The 19371-nt window shown below is 47.7% G+C and overlaps 1 protein-coding gene across 3 annotated transcripts in view; it reads left to right on the top strand.

Annotated features, from left to right (window-relative positions):
• tmem231 (transmembrane protein 231) overlaps nucleotides 1-19371 on the top strand; it is an 80554-nt gene that overhangs the window by 19174 nt on the left and 42009 nt on the right. For all 3 annotated transcript variants that reach the window (XM_070896999.1, XM_070896997.1, XM_070896998.1), the window contains exon 2: nucleotides 13934-14100. In XM_070896999.1, the coding sequence (XP_070753100.1) occupies nucleotides 13934-14100 (167 nt within the window). The remainder of the gene's footprint in view (nucleotides 1-13933; nucleotides 14101-19371) is intronic.

The raw sequence follows: 19371 nt of genomic DNA, 5'->3' as shown, positions 1-19371 counted from the left end.
CCCACCCCCCTTCCCTCTCCTCCCACCCCCCTTCCCCTATCCCCCCACCCCCTTCCCCATCTCCCACCCCCCCTATCCCCTCCTCCCCCCCCCCACTCCCCCTCCCCCCCCCCTCCCCTCTCCACCCCCCTTCCCCCTCCCACCCCCTTCCCCTCTCCCACCCCTTCCCCTCTCCCACCCCCATCCCTCTCCCCACCCCCCTTCCCTCACCCCCCCCCCTTCCCCTCTCCCACCCCCCTTCCCCTCTCCCACCCCCCTTCCCCTCTCCCACCCCCTTCCCTCTCCCACCCCCCTTCCCCTCTCCCACCCCCCTTCCCCTCTCCCACCCCCCTTCCCCTCTCCCACCCCCCTTCCCCTCTCCCACCCCCCTTCCCCTCTCCCCACCCCCCTTCCCCTCTCCCACCCCCCCTTCCCCTCTCCCACCCCCCCTTCCCCTCTCCCACCCCCCTTCCCCTCTCCTACCCCCCCTTCCCCTCTCCCACCCCCCTTCCCCCTCTCCCACCCCCCTTCCCCTCTCCCACCCCCCTTGCCCTCTCCTCCACCCCCCTAGCCCTCTCCTCCACCCCCCTTCCCCTCTCCTCCACCCCCCTTCCCCTCTCCTCCACCCCCCTTCCCCTCTCCTCCACCCCCCTTCCCCTCTCCTCCACCCCCCTTCCCCTCTCCTCCACCCCCTTCCCCTCTCCTCCACCCCCTTCCCCTCTCCTCCACCCCCCTTCCCCTCTCCTCCACCCCCCTTCCCCTCTCCTCCACCCCCCTTCCCCTCTCCTCCACCCCCCTTCCCCCCTCCTCCACCCCCCTTCCCCCTCCTCCACCCCCCTTCCCCCCTCCTCCACCCCCCTTCCCCCCTCCTCCACCCCCCTTCCCCCCTCCTCCACCCCCCTTCCCCCCTCCTCCACCCCCCTTCCCCTCTCCTCCACCCCTCTCTCCCCCCTCTCTCCCCCCTCTCTCCCCCCTCTCTCCCCCCTCTCTCCCCCCTCTCTCCCCCTCTCTCCCCCCTCTACTCCTCCCCTCGCTGTCAGAAACACAGACACTGACAGACAGAGAGTGAGAGACATACACAGACAGACAGACCAAGAGATAGAGACACTGACAGAGACACACTGAGGGGGGGGGGCATCCCAGCACGCTGTTGGAGGGCTCCCGGTGCTGCAGTCGGTAAGTAGAAAATGTTTTGTTTTATTGATTTAAAAAAAAAATTATTTCTTATTCATTTTTTTTGATTGATTTATTGGTTGATTTACTGATGTTTTTATCATTTATTATTGATGATGGCTCTTTATTTGTAAAACTGAAATGTTTAATGTTTGTAAACTTCCTTTTAAACCCCCCCCCCCCCCCCCCCCCCATTCCCTACGCCTGATTTGTAACCTACGCCTGATTTTCTAAAGTGTAGACAAGGTTTTTTCGAGCGTACAAAAATCTTCACTTACTCCATTCTAAGTTAGTTTGGAGTAAGTTTTCACTGCCGAAACTTTGAAAACAGGCGTAAGTAGCCGGACACACCCCCTTTTGAAAAAAAAAATTCTGTTCCAAAGTGAAACTGTTCTAACTAACTAGAACTGGAGCAAACTAAATGCTGAGAATTTGAATTTCTAAGATACTCCGTTCTACACCAGTTGCTCCAAAAAATCAGGAGCAACTGAGGCCGAAACTTGGGCCCATAATCTTATATGTTTCGATAAGGTTACCTCTCATTCTTCTGAATTCCAATGAGTAGAGGCCCAACCTACTCAACCTTTCCTCATAAGTTAATCCCCTTATCTCCGGAATCAACCATAGTGAACCTTCTCTGAATTGCCTCCAAAGCAAGTATATCCTTTCTTAAATATGGAAACCAAAACTGTACGTAGTACTCTTGTATAACTGTAGCAGAACTTCCCTGCTTTTATACTCCATCCCCTTTGCAAAGGATTCGAGAACAATCAAGTTAGGAAGACTTATTTGAGAAAAGTAAGTTTGACTTAAACAACTACGACTATTTACGCAAATAGACTGTCTTCAAATGATTCAGGAACAGATACCTCATGAGATATACCTGCATAAAGGAGCATGGTTTTCAACAATTCTTCGGCATGTTTGAAAGACAGAATTACAAACCGAAAGCCACAGCCTGTACAGTGCAGATTGATCACCTATGCTGGATATCAATAAAGTCTGTTCCATATACTCCACCATCAAGTATCGTGCTTATTTGAAGCATGTCATTGTAATTCATAGAAGGAAAGAACTTGACTAACAGTTGAATGTTAACAACACTCAAAATGCAGGAAGTGGCTTGCCATAATTGCCCATTTTATAAGTAGTTACAAAGCTGTTGGTGCATTTCCAGTGAGAACTTGTGGTTGTAATTGTCGTTCATTTCCATATTCATTAATATAATGTAAACTATTACCTGGTGAATAAATTTGCATTTCATGGAATCATAGAAATTTACAACATGCAAGGAGGCCATTTCGGCCCATCGTGACGGCTAACAAGAGACTATCCAGCCTAATCCCATGTTCCAGCTCTAGGTCCGTAGCCCAGCAGGTTACAGCACTTCAAGTACTTTTTAAATGTAGTGAGGGGTTCTGCCTCTACCACCCTTTCAGGCAGTGAGTTCCAGACCCCCACAATCCACTGGGTGAAGACATTTCCCTTCAAATCCTCTCTAAACCTACCAATTACTTAAAATGTATGCCCCCTGGTTGTTGACCCCCCCTGCTAAGGGAAATAGGCCCTTTCTATCCACTATATCTAGGCCACTCATAATTTTATACACCTCAATGAGGTCTCCCCTCAGCATCCTCTGTTCCAAGGAAAACAAACCCAGCCTTTCTAATCTGTCCTCATAGCTAAGATTCTCCACTCCCGGCAACATCCTCGTAAATCTCCTCTGTACCCTCTCCAGTGCAATCACATCCTTCCTGTAATGTGATGACCAGAACTGCACGCAGTACTCTAGCTGTAGCCTAACTAGTGTTTTATACAGTTCAAGCATAACCCCCCCCCACCCCCCCGGGCTCTTGTATTCTATGCCTCGGCTAATAAAGGCAAGCATTCCGTATGCTTTCTTAACCAGTTTATCTACCTGGCCTGCTACCTTCAGTGATCTGTGGACATGCACTCCAAAGTTCCTTTGTTCTTATACACTTCTCAGTTTCCTACCAATTAATGTGTATTCCCTTTCCTTGTTAGCCCTCCCCAAATAAATTACCTCACACTTCTCTGGATTAAATTCCATTTGCCACTGTTCTGCCCATCTGACCAGCAAATTGATATCTTCCTGCAATCTACAGCTTTCTTCTTCATTATCAACCACACAACTGATTTTAGTATCATCTGCAAACTTCTTAATCATACTCCCTATATTTAAGTCTAGATCATTGATGTATATCACAAAAAGCAAGTGACCTAGTACTGAGCCCTGTGGAACCCCACTGGAAACAGCCTTCCAGTCACAAAAACATCCATCAACCATTACCTTCCGCTTCCTGCCTTTGAGCCAATTTTGGATCCAATTTGCCACTTTGCCCTAGATCCCATGGGCTTTTACTTTCATGACCAGTCTGCCATATGCGATCTTATCAAAAGCCTTGCTGAAATCCATATACACTACATCAAATTGACTCAAAGGCAGGAAGCAGAGGGTAATGGTTGATTGGTGTTTTTGTGACTGGAGGGCTGTTTCCAGTGGGGTTCCGCAGGGCTCGGTACTAGGTCACTTGCTTTTTGTGGTGTACATTTAAGGAGATCTTTCACAACTCTCAAGAAAAATATATTCCAGTGAGGAGGAAAGGGTGTAAGAGAAAAGATAGCCATCTGTGGCTAACTAAAGAACTAAAGGATGGTATCCAATTTAAAAACAAGGGCATACAAAGTGGCCAAAACTAGTGGGAGGACAGAAGACTGGGAAGCTTTTAAAAGCCAGCAAAGAACGACTAAAAAATGATTAAGGGAAGATAGACTATGAAAGTAAACTAGCACAAAATATAAAAACAGATAGCAAGAGTTTCTATAGGTATATAAAAAGGAAAAGGGTGGCTAAAGTAAATGTTGGTCCCTTACAGGACAAGACCAGGGAATTAGTAATGGGGAACATGGAGATAGCAGAAACTGAACAAATATTTTGTATCAGTCTTTCCGGTAGAGGACACTAACAATCTTCCAACAGTGGATAGTCTAGGGACTATGGGCCCAAGTTTCGAGCCGCGCCTAGAACGGCGCAGTACCGACCTGGACGCCCGTTTTTCACGCCACAAAGTGCGCCTAAAAAAACCCTCCAGATTCTCCACCTCCCTGCAGGTCTTCTGGCCCTCGGCGCGGCGCGGCATGAGCTGTAGGGGGCGGAGCCAGGTCCCTGCGCTGAAAACAGTGCCGGGACCTCTGCACATGCGCGCTACAGTGGGCGCGCATGTTCAGTAGCTCCAGACGCCTGAAACTGTGTGGGAGGGGCCCGAAGCACGCAGTCCCTAGCCCTGGCCCAATGGCCTCACTGGGGCTGTGTGCATAAGGCTCCTCCCATGGCCAGCTCCTGCTTCCTCCCGACCCGACTCGACTCCCGCTTCCCGCCTCCAGACCCGACACTGACCCGACTCCCGCTCTCCCCCCCCGGACTGGATCCGACCTGACCTCCCTCTCCCTCCCTCCCCCCGACCCGAACTGACCTCCCTCCCACCAACCCCCAGACCCGACCCAACGCCACCTACCTGTAAATCTGGTGCTGGGGATGGGCCCTGCCCGAAGTCTCGGGCCCGGCCCGTTCAGTCTCCTTCCCCCCCCCCCCCCATCTCCTTCCCCCCCCCATCTCCTTCCCCCCCCATCTCCTTCCCCCCCGATCTCCTTTCCCCCCCCATCTCCTTTTCCCCCCCCAAATCCTTTTCCCCCCCCCATCTCCTTTTCCCCCTCCATCTCCTTCCCCCCCCCATCTCCTTTTCCCCCCCCCATCTCCTTTTCCCCCCCATCTCCTTTTCCTCCCCCATCTCCTTTTCCCCCCCCATCTCCTTTTCCCCCCCATCTCCTTTTCCCCCCCATCTCCTTTTCCCCCCCCATCTCCTTTTCCCCCCCCATCTCCTTTCCCCCCCCCATCTCCTTTCCCCCCCATCTCCTTTCCCCCCCATCTCCTTTTCCCCCCCCATCTCCTTTTCCCCCCCCCATCTCCTTTCCCCCCCCCATCTCCTTTCCCCCCCCCATCTCCTTTCCCCCCCCATCTCCTTTCCCCCCCCATCTCCTTTCCCCCCCCCATCTCCTTTCCCCCCCCCATCTCCTTTCCCCCCCCCATCTCCTTTCCCCCCCCATCTCCTTTCCCCCCATCTCCCCTTTATCCCCTTCTCCCCCTCACCCTTCTCCCCCTCTCCCCATCCCTCCCTCTGCTCCCCCCCTCTCTCCCTCTACCCCCCTCCTCCCCCTCCCCTCGCTGTCAGAAACACAGACACTGACAGACAGAGAATGAGAGACACACACAGACAGACAGAGAGATAGAGACACTGACAGAGACACACTGGGGGGGGGGGCATCCCAGCACGCTGTGGAGGGCTCCCGGTGCTGCAGTCGGTAAGTAGAAAATGTTTTATTTATTGATTTAAAAAAACAATTATTTCTTATTATTTTTTTTTGATTGATTTATTGGTTGATTTATTGATGTATGTATCATTTATTATTGATGAGGGCTCTTTATTTGTAAAACTGAAGTGTTTAATGTTTGTAAACTTCCCTTTAAACCCCCCCCCCCCATTCCCTACGCCTGATTTGTAACCTACGCCTGATTTTCTAAAGTGTAGACAAGGTTTTTTCGAGCGTACAAAAATCTTCACTTACTCCATTCTAAGTTAGTTTGGAGTAAGTTTTCACTGCCGAAACTTTGAAAACAGGCGTAAGTGGCCGGACATGCCTCCTTTTGAAAAAAAAATTCTGTTCCAAAGTGAAACTGTTCTAACTGACTAGAACTGGAGCAAATTAAATGCCGAGAATTCCGATTTCTAAGATACTCCGTTCTACACCAGTTGCTCCTAAAAATCAGGAGCAAATCATGTGGAAACTTGGGGCCTAAATGGGGGGAGGAACGTAACACAATCACAATCATTAAGGAGGTGGTACTCAGTAAGATAATGGGACTAAAGGCAGATAAATCCCCTGAACCTGATGGGTTGCATCCTAGGATCTTAAGGGAAGTAGCGGCAGGGATTGTGGATGCATTGGTTGTAAGTTACCAAAATTCTCTGGATTCTGGGGAGGTCCCAGCAGATTGGAAAACTGCAAATGTAACACCCCTATTTAAAAAAGAAGGCAGACAAAAAGCAGGAAACTATAGACCAGTTAGTCTAACATCTGTGGTTGGGAAAATGTTGGAGACTATTATTAAAGAAGCAGTAGCAGGACATTTGGAAAAGCAAAATTCTGTCAGGCAGAGTCAGCATGGATTTATGAAGGGGAAGTCATGTTTGACAAATGTGCTGGAGTTCTTTGAGGATGTAACGAACAGGGTGAATAAAGGGGAACCAGTGGATGTGGTGTATTTGTACTTCCAGAAGGCATTTGACAAGGTGCCACATCAAAGGTTACTGCACAAGATAAAAGTTCACGGGATTGGGGGTAATATATTAGCATGTAAGAGGATTAACTAACTAACAGAAAACAGAGATTTGGGATAAATAGTTAATTTTCTGGTTGGCAACCAGTAACTAGTGGGGTGCCGCAGGGATCAGTGCTGGGACCCCAACTATTTACAATCTATATTAACGACTTGGAAGAAGGGACTGAGTGTAACGTAGCCAAGTTTGCTGACGATACAAAGATGGCAGGAAAAGCAATGTGTGAGAAGGACACAAAAAATTTGCAAAAGGACATAGACAGGCTAAGTGAGTGGGCAAAACTTTGGCAGATGCAGTATAATGTTGGAAAGTGTGAGGTCATGCACCTTGGCAAAAAAAAAATCAAAGAGCAAGTTATTATTTAAATGGAGAAAGATTGCAAAGTGCTGCAGTACAATGGGACCTGGGGGTGCGTGCATGAAACACAAAAGGATAGTATGCATGTACAGCAAGTGATCAGGAAGGCCAATGGTATCTTGGCCTTTATTGCAAAGGGGATGGAGTATAAAAGCAGGGAAGTCTTGCTACAGCTATATAAGGTATTGGTGAGGCCAAACCTGGAAAACTGTGTGCAGTTTTGGTTTCCATATTTACGAAAGGATATACTTGCTTTGGAGGCAGTTCAGAGAAGGTTCATTAGGTTGATTCTGGGGATGAGGGGCTTGACTTATGAGGAAAAGTTGAGTAGGTTGAGCCTCTACTCTTTGGAATTCAGAAGAATGAGAGGTGATCTTATCGAAACGTATAAGATTATGAGGGGGCTTGACAAGGTGGATGCAGAGAGGATGTTTCCACTGATAGGGGAGACTAGAACTAGAGGGCATGATCTTAGAATAAGGGGCTGCCCATTTAAAACAGAGATGAGGAAAAATTTCTTCTCTGAGGGTTGTAAATCTTTGGAATTCGCTGCCTCAGAGAGCTGTGGAAGCTGGGTCATTGAGTAGATTTAAGACAGTGATAGACAGTTTCTTAACCAATAAAAGAATAAGGGGTTATGGGGAGCCAGCAGGGAAGTGGACCTGAGTCCATGATCGGATCAGCCATGATCGTATTAAATGGCGAAGCAGGCACGAGGGGCCGTATGGCCTTCACGTGCTTCTATTTCTTATGTTCTTAGGTTCTTAAATCCGTACTGAAGTTGTTACTTTAAATATAGCGGTGTCGTGCATCCACTAGTTATATCAGCGCAATCTGAGCAGAATTGGCCGAACCAGCACAAAAGATTGGGGAATTTTAAATGTAAGTGAGTTACGTCCAAAATCACTGTTTTGCAAGATCTTTTACACTGGTTCAAGATTCAATTTGCCAGAATCGGGCCCTGCCCACAAAAGTGGTCATGTCCCCAGATGGAAATTGTGAGATTTTGTTGATTGCGCGTTCTGTGAGCCATTTCCCAATTGCGGTCAAAGCGGAAACTCTGCCCCAGTATCATTAGGCTACTTGCTGAGTGTGAAGGAATATAGTAAGAAGTGGGGTTCTGTACCGGATGTTTAACTTCACCCTGTATAATTTACAATACAGTAAGGAAATACCTGTGGAAAACAGTGCTATTATTGTAAGTGCCGGCCAAGAGCTGAGCCTAAGGATTTGTTGAGGCTCCGTAAAACGAACTGAACAATTTTAATAACCTGAACCAAACAGCCAGTTCTGAGGCACTGAGGTCACACATGTTCAGAGACTGCACATGAGCCCTGGGGAGAATGCATTTCTGTTTTCCTATTGTGAAACCAGGTACTTGGCCTTCCATGGAAATGTTTGATGCAATCATTAAAAAAAAACGTTCATGTTAAGTATCGAATAACTCCACGAGGCTAAGTACGGTGAGCTAGTTCAGGCATGACCTTACTCCAGTTTATTTATTCTCAAAGTGAGGATTCAACATGGCTGCCAACATTATATAGCAGCTTGCATGTGTCTGTCTGTGACCATTAGGACTCTGACAGTCGCACCCTCCAGTGGCAGTTAAAACCCAGTTAACATACATAACATCATTCCCCCCAAAACCCTTGGTACAGGTTATATTTAAAAGTTGAGACGGTCCGGGGCCTTCCGCTCCCTGGTTAATCTTCTCAGTTCGAACCCAAGCTTGGGTGAGTTAATAGGATTGTCATCTTCAATTTGTTCTGGGTTGTTTGTGAATTGCAGTTTGGTTTGGTCGATGTGCCTCTTGCATGTTTGGCCACTTAACAGTTTGACTACAAACACCCTGTTCCCCTCCTTGGCCAAAACTGCCAGCAATCCACTTTGGATCATGACCATAATTCAGGACAAACACAGGGTCATGAACAGCAATGTCACGTGATACGGCCACGCGATCGTGGTACCATTGCTGCCATTGCCTTCTGGTTTCGACATGATCATTGAGATCCGGGTGTACAAGAGAGAGCCTGGTTTTGAGGCCTCTCTTCATTAACAGCTCGGCAGGAGGGACCCCGGTGAGCGAGTGGGGTCTTGTCCGGTAACTGAGGGACAAGTGGGTCTGTAGGGAGCTGTGAGTCACGCATTTTAGTCTCTGCTTAATGGTTTGGACAGCCTGCTCCACTTGACCATTAGACGCATATTTGAAAGGGGCAGACCTGACATGCTTGATGTCATTACGCGTCATAAACTCGTGGAACTCCGAACTGGTGAAACACGGTCTGTTGGTCGCTGACAAGGACGTCAGGCAAGCATAGGTGGCGAACAGGGCCCGGAGGCTTTCAATAGTGGCTGTGGACGTGCTGGATGACATGATTATGCATTCAATCCATTTGGATTAAGCGTCCACTACCACTAAAAAAATTTTGTCACGGTTTGGATGGCCATGACCACAGACTCAACGGAACCTCCACAGGTGCGTTACTCAGTTGCATGCAAGTGTTGCACTGATGCATGCATGACTCCAAGTCCGAGTCAATGCCGGGCCACCAAACGTGAGACCTGGCAATGGCCTTCATCATGACAATACCTGGGTGGGTACTGTGTAAATCGCGCACAAAAGTTTCCCTGCCTTTTTTTGGCATAACAACACGATTACCCCATAACAGACAATCAGACTGAATAGACAATTCATCTTTGTGGCGACTATAAGGCTTAATTTCATCCTGCATTTCCCTGGGAATGGCAGACCAATTTCCATTTAGCACACACCTTTTTACGCTTGACAGTACAGGATCCTGGCTGGTCCAGGTCCTAATTTGGCGAGCCGTGACGGGTGACCCCTCGCTCTCGAAGGCATCCGTGACCAGTAGCAAGTCTGCGGGCTGTGGTATTTCCACCCCGGTTGTGGGCAATGGTAGCCGGCTAAGTGCATCAGCACAGTTTTCAGTGCCTGGTCTGTGGCAGATGTCATAATCATAAGCAAATAATGTCAGTGCCCAACTTTGGATGCGGGACGAGGCATTGGTGTTTATACCGTTGCTCTCAGAAAACAATGAAATGAACGGCTTGTGGTCTGTTTTCAAACTCAAACCGAAGCCCAAACAGGTATTGGTGCATTTTCCTAACCCCATATACACATGCTAAAGCCTCTTTCTGTACCATACTATAGGCTCTTTCAGCCTTAGACAGACTTCTGGACGCGTATGCAACTGCTTGGAGTTTGCCTGATACATTGGCTTGCTGGAGCACAAAACCGACCCTATTATGATGAGGCGTCGCAGGCCAGCACTAATCGCTTACATGGGTCATAGTGTACCAGTAATTTATTGGAACATAGCAGGTTCCTGACCTTCTCAAAGGCTCTGTCTTGAGATTTGCCTCAAACCCAGTTGTTACCCTTTCTCAGCAACATGTGCAAGGGCTCTAGCAATGTGCTCAAACTGGGTAGAAAGTTACCAAAATAGTTGAGAAGACCCAGGAACGAACGCAGCTCCGTCACACTCTGGGGTCTGGGTGCATTCTTGATGGCCTCTGTCTTCGATTCCGTAAGCCTGATGCCGTCTGCTGCAATCTTTCTCCCCAGGAATTCGACGTCTGGTGCCATGAAAACGCACTTGGAACGTTTTAGTCCGAGTCCCACTCTGTCCAGACGACCTAGAACCTCTTCCAGGTTGTGTAGGTGTTCGATGGCATCGCGACTGGTGATTAGGATGTCATCTTGGAACATGACAGTTCTCGGGACGGACTTCAGCAAACTCTCCATGTTTCTCTGAAATATTGCTGCCGCCGAGTGAATTCCGAAAGGGCATCTGTGGTATATAAAATAGTCCTTTGTATGTGCTGATGCACGTCCGTTTTTTCAAAGATTTGACCAACTCCTGTGTCATGTAAGTGGAGGTCAGGTCCAATTTGGTGAACGACCCCCCCCCCTTGCTAGCGTTGCAAATGGGTACTGATCCTGTATCGAGACTCGGTTGATCGTTACCTTGTAGTCGCCGCAGATCCTGACCGTGCCATCACTTTTCAACACCCGAACAATTGGACTGGCCCATTCGCTGAACTCAACTGGTGATATGATTCCTTCCCGTTGAAGTCTGTCCAGTTCAATCTCGACCTTCTCCCTCATCATGTACGGAACCGCCCGAGCCTTGTGATGGACGGGTCTTGCATCCGGGTCTAGGTGGATCTGCACCGTGGCTCCCGTGAAGTTGCTGATGTCTGGTTCGAACAACGAGGGAAACTTGCTCAGCACTTGAGCACACGAAGCGTCATCCACTGATGAAAAGGCTTTAATACTGTTCCAGTTCCATTTAATGTTCTCAAGCCAACTCCTGCCGAACAGTGTTGGGCTACGATAAATCATGCACAGCTCCATCGTACGATACCTTTACTGCCGTGCTGCCGATGACTAGTATGAGCTCTTTGGTGTAGGTACGCAGCTTCATATTGATTGGGCTCAGTTTGGGTCTTTTTGCCTTAGTGTTCCACAGCTTTTCGAAAGCACTCTGGCTCATTATTGACTGACTCGCACCCGTGTCCAATTCCATGGATACTGGAACCCCATTTAATTTAACTTCCAGCATTATCGGAGGACTTTTGGTAAAAGAATGTACCCCATACACTTCTTCGTCCTGTACCTCGGGTTGAGTTGCCTGTGCCGCTTGATCGGTCATCCTCAGCCCCGTGTTATGTCGCAGCACGTTTGCTCAGTTGTGGACACATTCGCTGAAAGTGCCCCAGTGTTGCACAGCCTTTGCACAAGTATTGCTTGAATCAGCATTGATGGGCCCGATGATAGCCCTGCAATGCCAACAAGGCGAGATTTGATTCACCCCTGATGGTGGACTTTGAGCAGTTACAGGTTGAACGAACGCGGACGAGTAGGCCCTGCCATGTGCAGCTCTGCCTGCCGACAATATTGTTTTATGCATAGTACTTGCTGGTGAGTTTCGATGCTGGGAAGATAATCTGTTTCGAGTTTTCGTCCGTGGACATGCATACCTGGGTGATCGTGATGGCCCTGCTCAAATCTAGAGATTCAACAGCCAGCAGCTTTCGAAGGATGACCTCGTGGCCAATGCCAAGCACGAAAAAGTCCCGCTGCATTTCCTCCAGTACAGCTCCGAAGTTGCACGGCCCAGCGATACGTCTCGGGTCGGCGACAAATTCTGCCACGTCCTGGCCCTCGGAGCGATTGTGCTTATAGAAACGATACCTCACCATGATGCTTTCTTTCGGTTTAAAGTGGTTCCGAACCAGTGTAAGTCTTATCCGTTGATCGAGTCGGTGAGAGTAGATTCTTGATAAGGCCATAAATCTTTGACCCACAAATGGAGAGGAGAACCACCCTGCGCTTAATTGCATTATCGGTTCCTTCCAATCAGCTGGCTACAAGTACTGGTCGAGGTGATCAGTGAAATCCTCCCAGTCATTCCCTTCCACGAATCTCTCCAAAATTTCAACAGACATGTTTGTGTGAAAGTTCGTATTTTTAACTCGTCGCCAATTGTTGGGTATCGAATAACTCCACGAAGCTAAGTACAGTGAGCTAGTTCAGGCATGACCTTACTCCAGTTTATTTATTCGCAAAGTGAGGATTCAACATACCTACCAACATTATATACACGGCTTGCACGTGTCTGCCAGTGACCATTAGGACTCTGACAGTCGCGCCCTGCAGTGACAGGTAAAACCCAGTTAACATACATAACAGTTAGCGTGTCTCCCAAGCATGAGAGTCACCTGGTGTGGTTAAAGCAGTTAACTACACAATTGATTTAATCAAGGCCAGGCTAATCCTGCCAGCTAGACTATCAGAATGCATGTACACTGTCACATTGACAAGCTGGACATTTTCTCAGCAAACCAAAGCTCACAGATATAATATAAAAACCTACATTTATCTTGTCCGTATTTCATAAAATAAAGCATGCAAACCATTTTACAGCTCGCTGTTTTAACCCCTAGTTTTCATTCAATTTCAAATAGCATTATATATTAATAATTTGCATTACAGTTTCTTCTGTTTCTTTCATGGTTATAGATATAGCATACAATATTTTGAGTAAAAATAACAAATTATATTAGGTTTAAAAAGTTTTTTAATACCGACTGATCAAGCAGCTCCTTAAGTAGTAGATCAGGCAGATTGTCTAATCACTTTAAGGTCTGAGTTTTAATAGACTATAATACATTAATTTGCATATTTTCTTTTCTGAAATATATCTGCAGCAGTGCTCAGTTTAACTAAAAGCTCTCTCTTTTAAATTTAGGTCTTTCATTCAGAACTTTCCTCCGAACCTGAGTAATGGTGTAGTCCTTCCAGAATATGCCACATTTACATGATCCCTTTTTTGAGTTCATTTTCAGACACACACAGATATGGGAGGGAAATGCATCCACTCTAACCAGCTAGATACTTTTATAATCAAAGCAGAATTTTGCTTACCACATATGCATGGAGGCCTGAAAAATATTAAGAAGGAAGGCTCAGCTGAACAATGCAGGGCCCAACAAAAGAGAAAAATGCAGGCCACTGAAAGAGTGTAGTCCTTTGGGCAAAACATAATTGGACGAATTTCCAAGCAGATAGGATAAATTTATCAGTAAGTTCAAAGATTGTTTTGTGAATTATTTAAGTTTTTCTGTGGTTTTTTTAATTTTACAAATATGTTCTTGGATAACTGGAAAAAAAGTGACCAATGTATTTTCAAAGAATACTATGAACAATTCCATTTGCTTCCCTTCTTGATAGAATTGTTTATAGGAAGCTGTTTGCTGACTACTGGCAGCTTTTGTATCTGGTTGCTGCTTATTCATTGGTAGGTTATTTAGTTGTTATAGTTTAGGCAATCAGCTTCAGTTAGTTATCAACAATTTGTTGCTTTATGAATACAATATTTGAGGCAATCACAGCAGTTGTAAGGGAGGTGTGCTAGATGCAAGACTTATTTTATGTAGAAATGAATACATGTCCTTGGGTTAACCTGATTTTCTTCCTGCAGGTTTTTGGTTAAAAGTAAACGCGTATGAAGAGCAACCAAATGTTCGATTCCAGTACCAAGTTTTGATGATTGCTGGAACCAGCACAAGTGGTGACTTTCTAGCATGGAGCACGTTTGAGAACTTTAATAATCTGCAAGGGGACAATCTTCGAGTCCCATTAGTGACAGTAAGTCATTCAACCTGATACCATAGCATTACTCCAAACATAACTGGCATCTTAATGTTAAGTTAAAAAATATTCTTCACACCTGAGTTAATTCATGAGTACCAACAAATGTAATTTGTCAGGGAGTTTTGTAATGACCGGAAGCAGTGTGGTTTAGACAAGTTGGTGGAGCCAATTGTTCCACCTTTAAGGAGTACAGCACATCTCCTATACCACTTTTCCTGTGTAGCATAATAGAATTTTTGACATATTTAACCAGGAAGAGATATTGGTTAAATGTATGTTGTCATCTTGTTATACATGACTTCATCTCTCTCATCTGGAGAGAGGAGAGCATGCCGGGAGATCTTAGCGATGTAGCGATCGTGACCATCTTTAGAAAAGGGGACAAGTCCAACTGCGACAACTACAGAGGAATCTCCCTGCTATCAGCCACTGGGAAAGTCGTCGCGAGAGTCCTCCTCAACCGTTTGCTCCCCGTGGTCAAGGAGCTCCTCCCGGAGTCGCAGTGCAGATTTCGTCCCCTCCGGGGCACAACGGACATGATTTTTGCAGCGCGACAGCTTCAGGAAAAATGCAGGTAACAGCGCTAGCCCTTTTACATAGCCTTCTTTGACTTTACAAAGGCCTTTGACACTGTCAACCGCGAGGGTCTATGGAATGTCCTCCTCCGTTTTGGATGCCCCCAAAAGTACGTCACCATCCTCCGCCTGCTCCACGACGACATGCAGGCCGTGACCCTTACCAACGGATCCATCACAGACCCAATCCACGTCCGGACCGGGCTCAAGCAGGGCTACGTCATCGCCCCAACCCTCGTCTCAATCTTCCTCGCTGCCATGCTCCACCTCACAGTTGACAAGCTTCCTGCTGGAGTGGAACTAAACTACAGAACCAGTGGGAAGCTGTTCAACCGTCGCCGGCTCCAGGCCAGGTCCAAGACCACCCCAACCTCTGTCGTCGAGCTACAGTACGTGGACAACGCCTGCGTTTGTGCACACACACAGGCTGAACTCCAGGACATAGTCGGTCGATGTATTTACCGAGGCGTATGAAAGCATGGGCCTTACGCTAACCATCAGTAAGACAAAGGTCCTCCACCAGCCTATCCTCGTCGCACAGCACTGCCCCCCCAGACATCACAATTCACAGCCCGGCCCTGGACAATGTGGACTAATTCCCTTATCTCAGGAGCCTCCTATCAACAAGAGAAGGCATTGAGGACGAGATCCAACACCATCTCCAATGCACCAGTGTAGCCTTCGGCCGCTTGAGGAAAAAAGTGTTTGAAGACCAGGCCCTCAAAACTGTCACCAAGCTCATGGTCTACAGGGCCGTAGTGATACCTGCCCTCCTGTATGGCTCAGAGACGTGGACCATGTACAGTCGACACCTCAAGTCGCTGGAGAAATACCACCAACGATGTCTCCGCAAGATCCTACAAATCCCCTGGGAGGACTGACTCATCAACATTAGCGTCCTCGTCCAGGCCAACATCCCCAGCACTGAAGCACTGACCACATTTGATCAGCTCTGCTGGGCAGGCCACATAGTTCGTATGCCAGACACGAGACTCCCAAAGCAAGCGCTCTACTCGGAACTCTGGCTCGGTTGCCGCGGACAAGATGGGCAGCAGAAACGTTACAAGGCCACCCTCAAAGCCTCCTTGATAAAGTGCAACATCCTCACCAACACTTGGGAGTCCCTGGCCAAAGACCACCCTAAGTGGAGGAAGTGCATCCTTGAGTCTTGTCGCCGAGAGCAGGCAGAAATCAAACGCAGGCAGCCGAAGGAGCGTGCGGCAAACCAGACTCTCCGCCCACCCTTTCCTTCAACCACTGTCTGTCCCACCTGTGACAGAGACTGTGGTTCTCATATTGGACTGTACAGTCACCTAAGAACTCATGCTAAGAATGGAAGCAAGTCTTCCTTGATTCCGAGGGACTGCCTATGATGATGATGATGAAATTTTACAGAGGGTTAATTCACAGAGTCACACGCCATCTATGATGTTGATTAGATAATTATGAAGTAGCCATAAAAGGCATGTACTTTTTTGGGGGGGGGGGGGGTGGGGAAATGCCTTAAGAATGTTGTCTCATGATGGAGAATTCCAGGACTTTAACCCAGCAATGATAACCGTGATATAGGTGAGTGACTTGGAAAAGACCTTGGAGCGATGGTGTACTTGTGACATTGCTGCTGTAATCCTTCAGTAGTAGAGGTTGCAAGGAGGGAGGCGCTGTTAGAGTTGCTGCAGTGAATTTAAAAAAATGTGTTCACGGGATGTGGACGTTGCTGGCAAGGCCAGCATTTATTTCCCATCCCTAATTGCCCTTGAGATGGGGGTGGTGAGCCGCCGCCTTGAAACGCTGCAGTCCGTGTGGTTAAGGTACTCCCACAGTGTTGTTAGGGAGGGAGTTCCAGGATTTTGACCCAGCGACGATGAAGGAACGGCGATATACTGCCAAGTCAGGTTGATGTGTGACTTGGAGGGGAATGTGGAGGTGGTGGTGTTCCCATGCACCTGTTGCCCTTGTTCTTCTAGGTGGTAGAGGTCACGGGTTTGGGAGGTTCTGCCAAAGAAGCTTTGGAGAATTGCTGCAGTGCATCTTGTAGATGGTACACACTGCAGCTGCGATACGGCGGTGATTGAGGGAGTGAATTTTTAAGGTGGTGGATTGGGTGCTAATCAAGCGGACTGCTTTGTCTAAGATGGTGTTGAGCTTTTTGAGTGTTGATGGAGCTGCACTCGTCCAGGCAAGTCATCATCATCATCCTAGACAGCCCCTCGAAATCGAAGAAGTCTTGCTTCCACTCCAAAAGTGAGTTCTCAGTTGACTGAACAGTCCAATTCTGGAATTACAGTCTCTGTCGCAGGTGGGACAGACAGTCGTGGAGGAAAGCGTGGGTGGGGAGTCTGGTTTGCCGCACGCTCCTTCCGCTGCCTGCGCTTGTTTTCTGCATGCTCTTGGCGATGAGACTCGAGGTGCTCAGCACCTTCCCGGATGCTCTTCCTCCACTTAGGGCGGTCTTTGACCAGGTGGGGATGTTGCACTTTATCAAGGAGGCTTTGAGGGTGTACTTGTAATGTTTCCTCTGGGGCTCGCTTGCCGTGTAGGAGTTCCGAGTAGAGCGCTTGCTTTGGGAGTCTTATGTCAGGCATGTGGACAATGTGGCCTGCCCAACGGAGCTGGCTGAGTGTGGTCAATGCTTCGATGCTGGGGATGTTGGCCTGATCGAGGACACTAACGTTGATGCATCTGTCCTCCCAGGGTATTTGCAGGATCTTGCCAAGGCATCATTGGTGGTATTTCTCCAGTGTTTTGAGGTGTCTACTGTATATGGTCCACGTCTCTGAGCCATACAGGAGGGCGGGTATCACTACAGCCCTGTAGACCATAAGCTTGGTACCAGATTTGTGGGCCTGATCTTCGAACACTCTCTTCCTCAGGCGGCCGAAGGCTGCGCTGGCACACTGGAGGCGGTGTTGAACCTCGTCGTCGATGTCTGCTCTTGCTGATAATAGGCTCCCGAGGTATGGAAGGCGGTCCACGTTGTCCAGGGCTGTGCCATGGATCTTGATGACTGGGGGACAGTGCTGTGTGGCAGGGTCAGGTTGGTGGAGGACCTTTGCTTTACGGATGTTTAGTGTAAGGCCCATGCTATCGTACGCCTCGGTGAAGATGTTGACAATGACTTGGAGTTCAGCCTCTGAATGTCGCAGACGCAATCGTCATCCACGTACTGTAGTTCGACAACAGAGGATGGGACGATCTTGGATCTGGCCTGGAGTTGACGAAGGTTGAACAGGTTCCCACTGGTTCTGTAGTTTAATTCTACTCCAAGCAAGTGGAGAGTATTCCATCACCTGCCTTGTAGATGGTGGAAAGGCTTTGGGGAGTCAAGAGGTGAGAAACTCGCCGCAGAATACCCAGCCTCTGACCTGCTCTTGTTGCCACAGTATTTATGTGGCTGGTCCAGTTAAATTTCTGGTCAACGGTGATCCCCATTGTATATTCTGCCGCCATGGTGAGCTGATGGTGGAGGGGGTAGGCACTGTCCAGTTGCACAGCGGTTGGTTGAGTGAACTGCTCTGTCCTGGATGCTGTTGAGCTTCTTGAGCATTGTTGTGGCTCCACTCATCCAGTTGAGTGGTAGGTACTCTTGACTTGAGCATTATAAATGGTGGAGAACGTTTGAGGGGTTTGGAAGTGAGCAACTCATCGTAGAGTACTCGGCAGTGCATTCCAGATCTTAACCACTCGCTGTGTGTAAAAGTTTTTTCTTATGTTGCCTTTGGTTCTTTTGCCAATCATCTTAAATCTGTGTCCTCAGTTTCTCTCTATCTACTCTATCTAAACCCCTCATGATTTTGAATACCTCTATCAAATCTCTCAATCTTCTCTGTTTCAAGGAGAACAATCCCAGCTTCTCCAGTCTATCAACAGTATTGAAATCCCTCATTCCTGGAATAATTCTCGTAAATCTTTTCTGCACATGTCTTCACATCCTTCCTAAAGTATGGTACCCAGAATTGGACACAGTTGGGGCCGAAATGGTGTTTTATACAGGTTCATCATAATTTCCTCACTTTTGTACTCTTATACCTCTATTTATGAAGCCCAGGGTCCCGTAAGCCTTTTTAATTGCTTTCCCAACCTGCCCTGCCACCTTCAATGATTTATGCATACATTCCCCCCCCCGCCTCCTTCCCAGGTCTCTCTATTCGTGCACCCACTTTAGGGTTGTACCATTTATGTGTCCTCTTTTTTTTTTCTACTAAAATGCACCACAACACTTTTCTGCATTAAATTTCATCTGCCATGTGTCAGCCTATTTCACCAGCCTGTCTATGTCTTCCTGAAATCCATCACTATCCTCCTCACTTCACTATACTTCCAAGTTTTGTGTCATCTGCAAATTTTGAAATTGTGCCCTGTACATCCACGTCCAAGTCATTAATATATAGCAAGAAAAGCGGTGGTCCTAGAACCGACCTATGGGGAACACCACTGACATTGGATGATGAGATTAGTAATGAGATAAGTGCATTTAAAATAAAAAGAGGGTATATATTAAATAAACTAATCAAACTCAAAGTGGATAAAACCCCTGGTCCAGATGGATTACATCCACACATTTTAAAAGAATCTAGAGAAGAGATAGCAGAGGCATTACTACACATATTTAATAATTTGTTAGAAAAAGGTGTAGTGCCAGAGGACTGGCGAATAGCTAACGTAATACCTATATCGAAGAAGGGGAATA

The sequence above is a fragment of the Pristiophorus japonicus genome, chromosome 13, assembly GCF_044704955.1.
Source record: "Pristiophorus japonicus isolate sPriJap1 chromosome 13, sPriJap1.hap1, whole genome shotgun sequence".
Lineage (NCBI taxonomy): Eukaryota > Metazoa > Chordata > Chondrichthyes > Pristiophoridae > Pristiophorus > Pristiophorus japonicus.
Note: the sequence above shows the minus strand (reverse complement) of the source record. Positions and strands in the feature narration are given on the sequence as shown.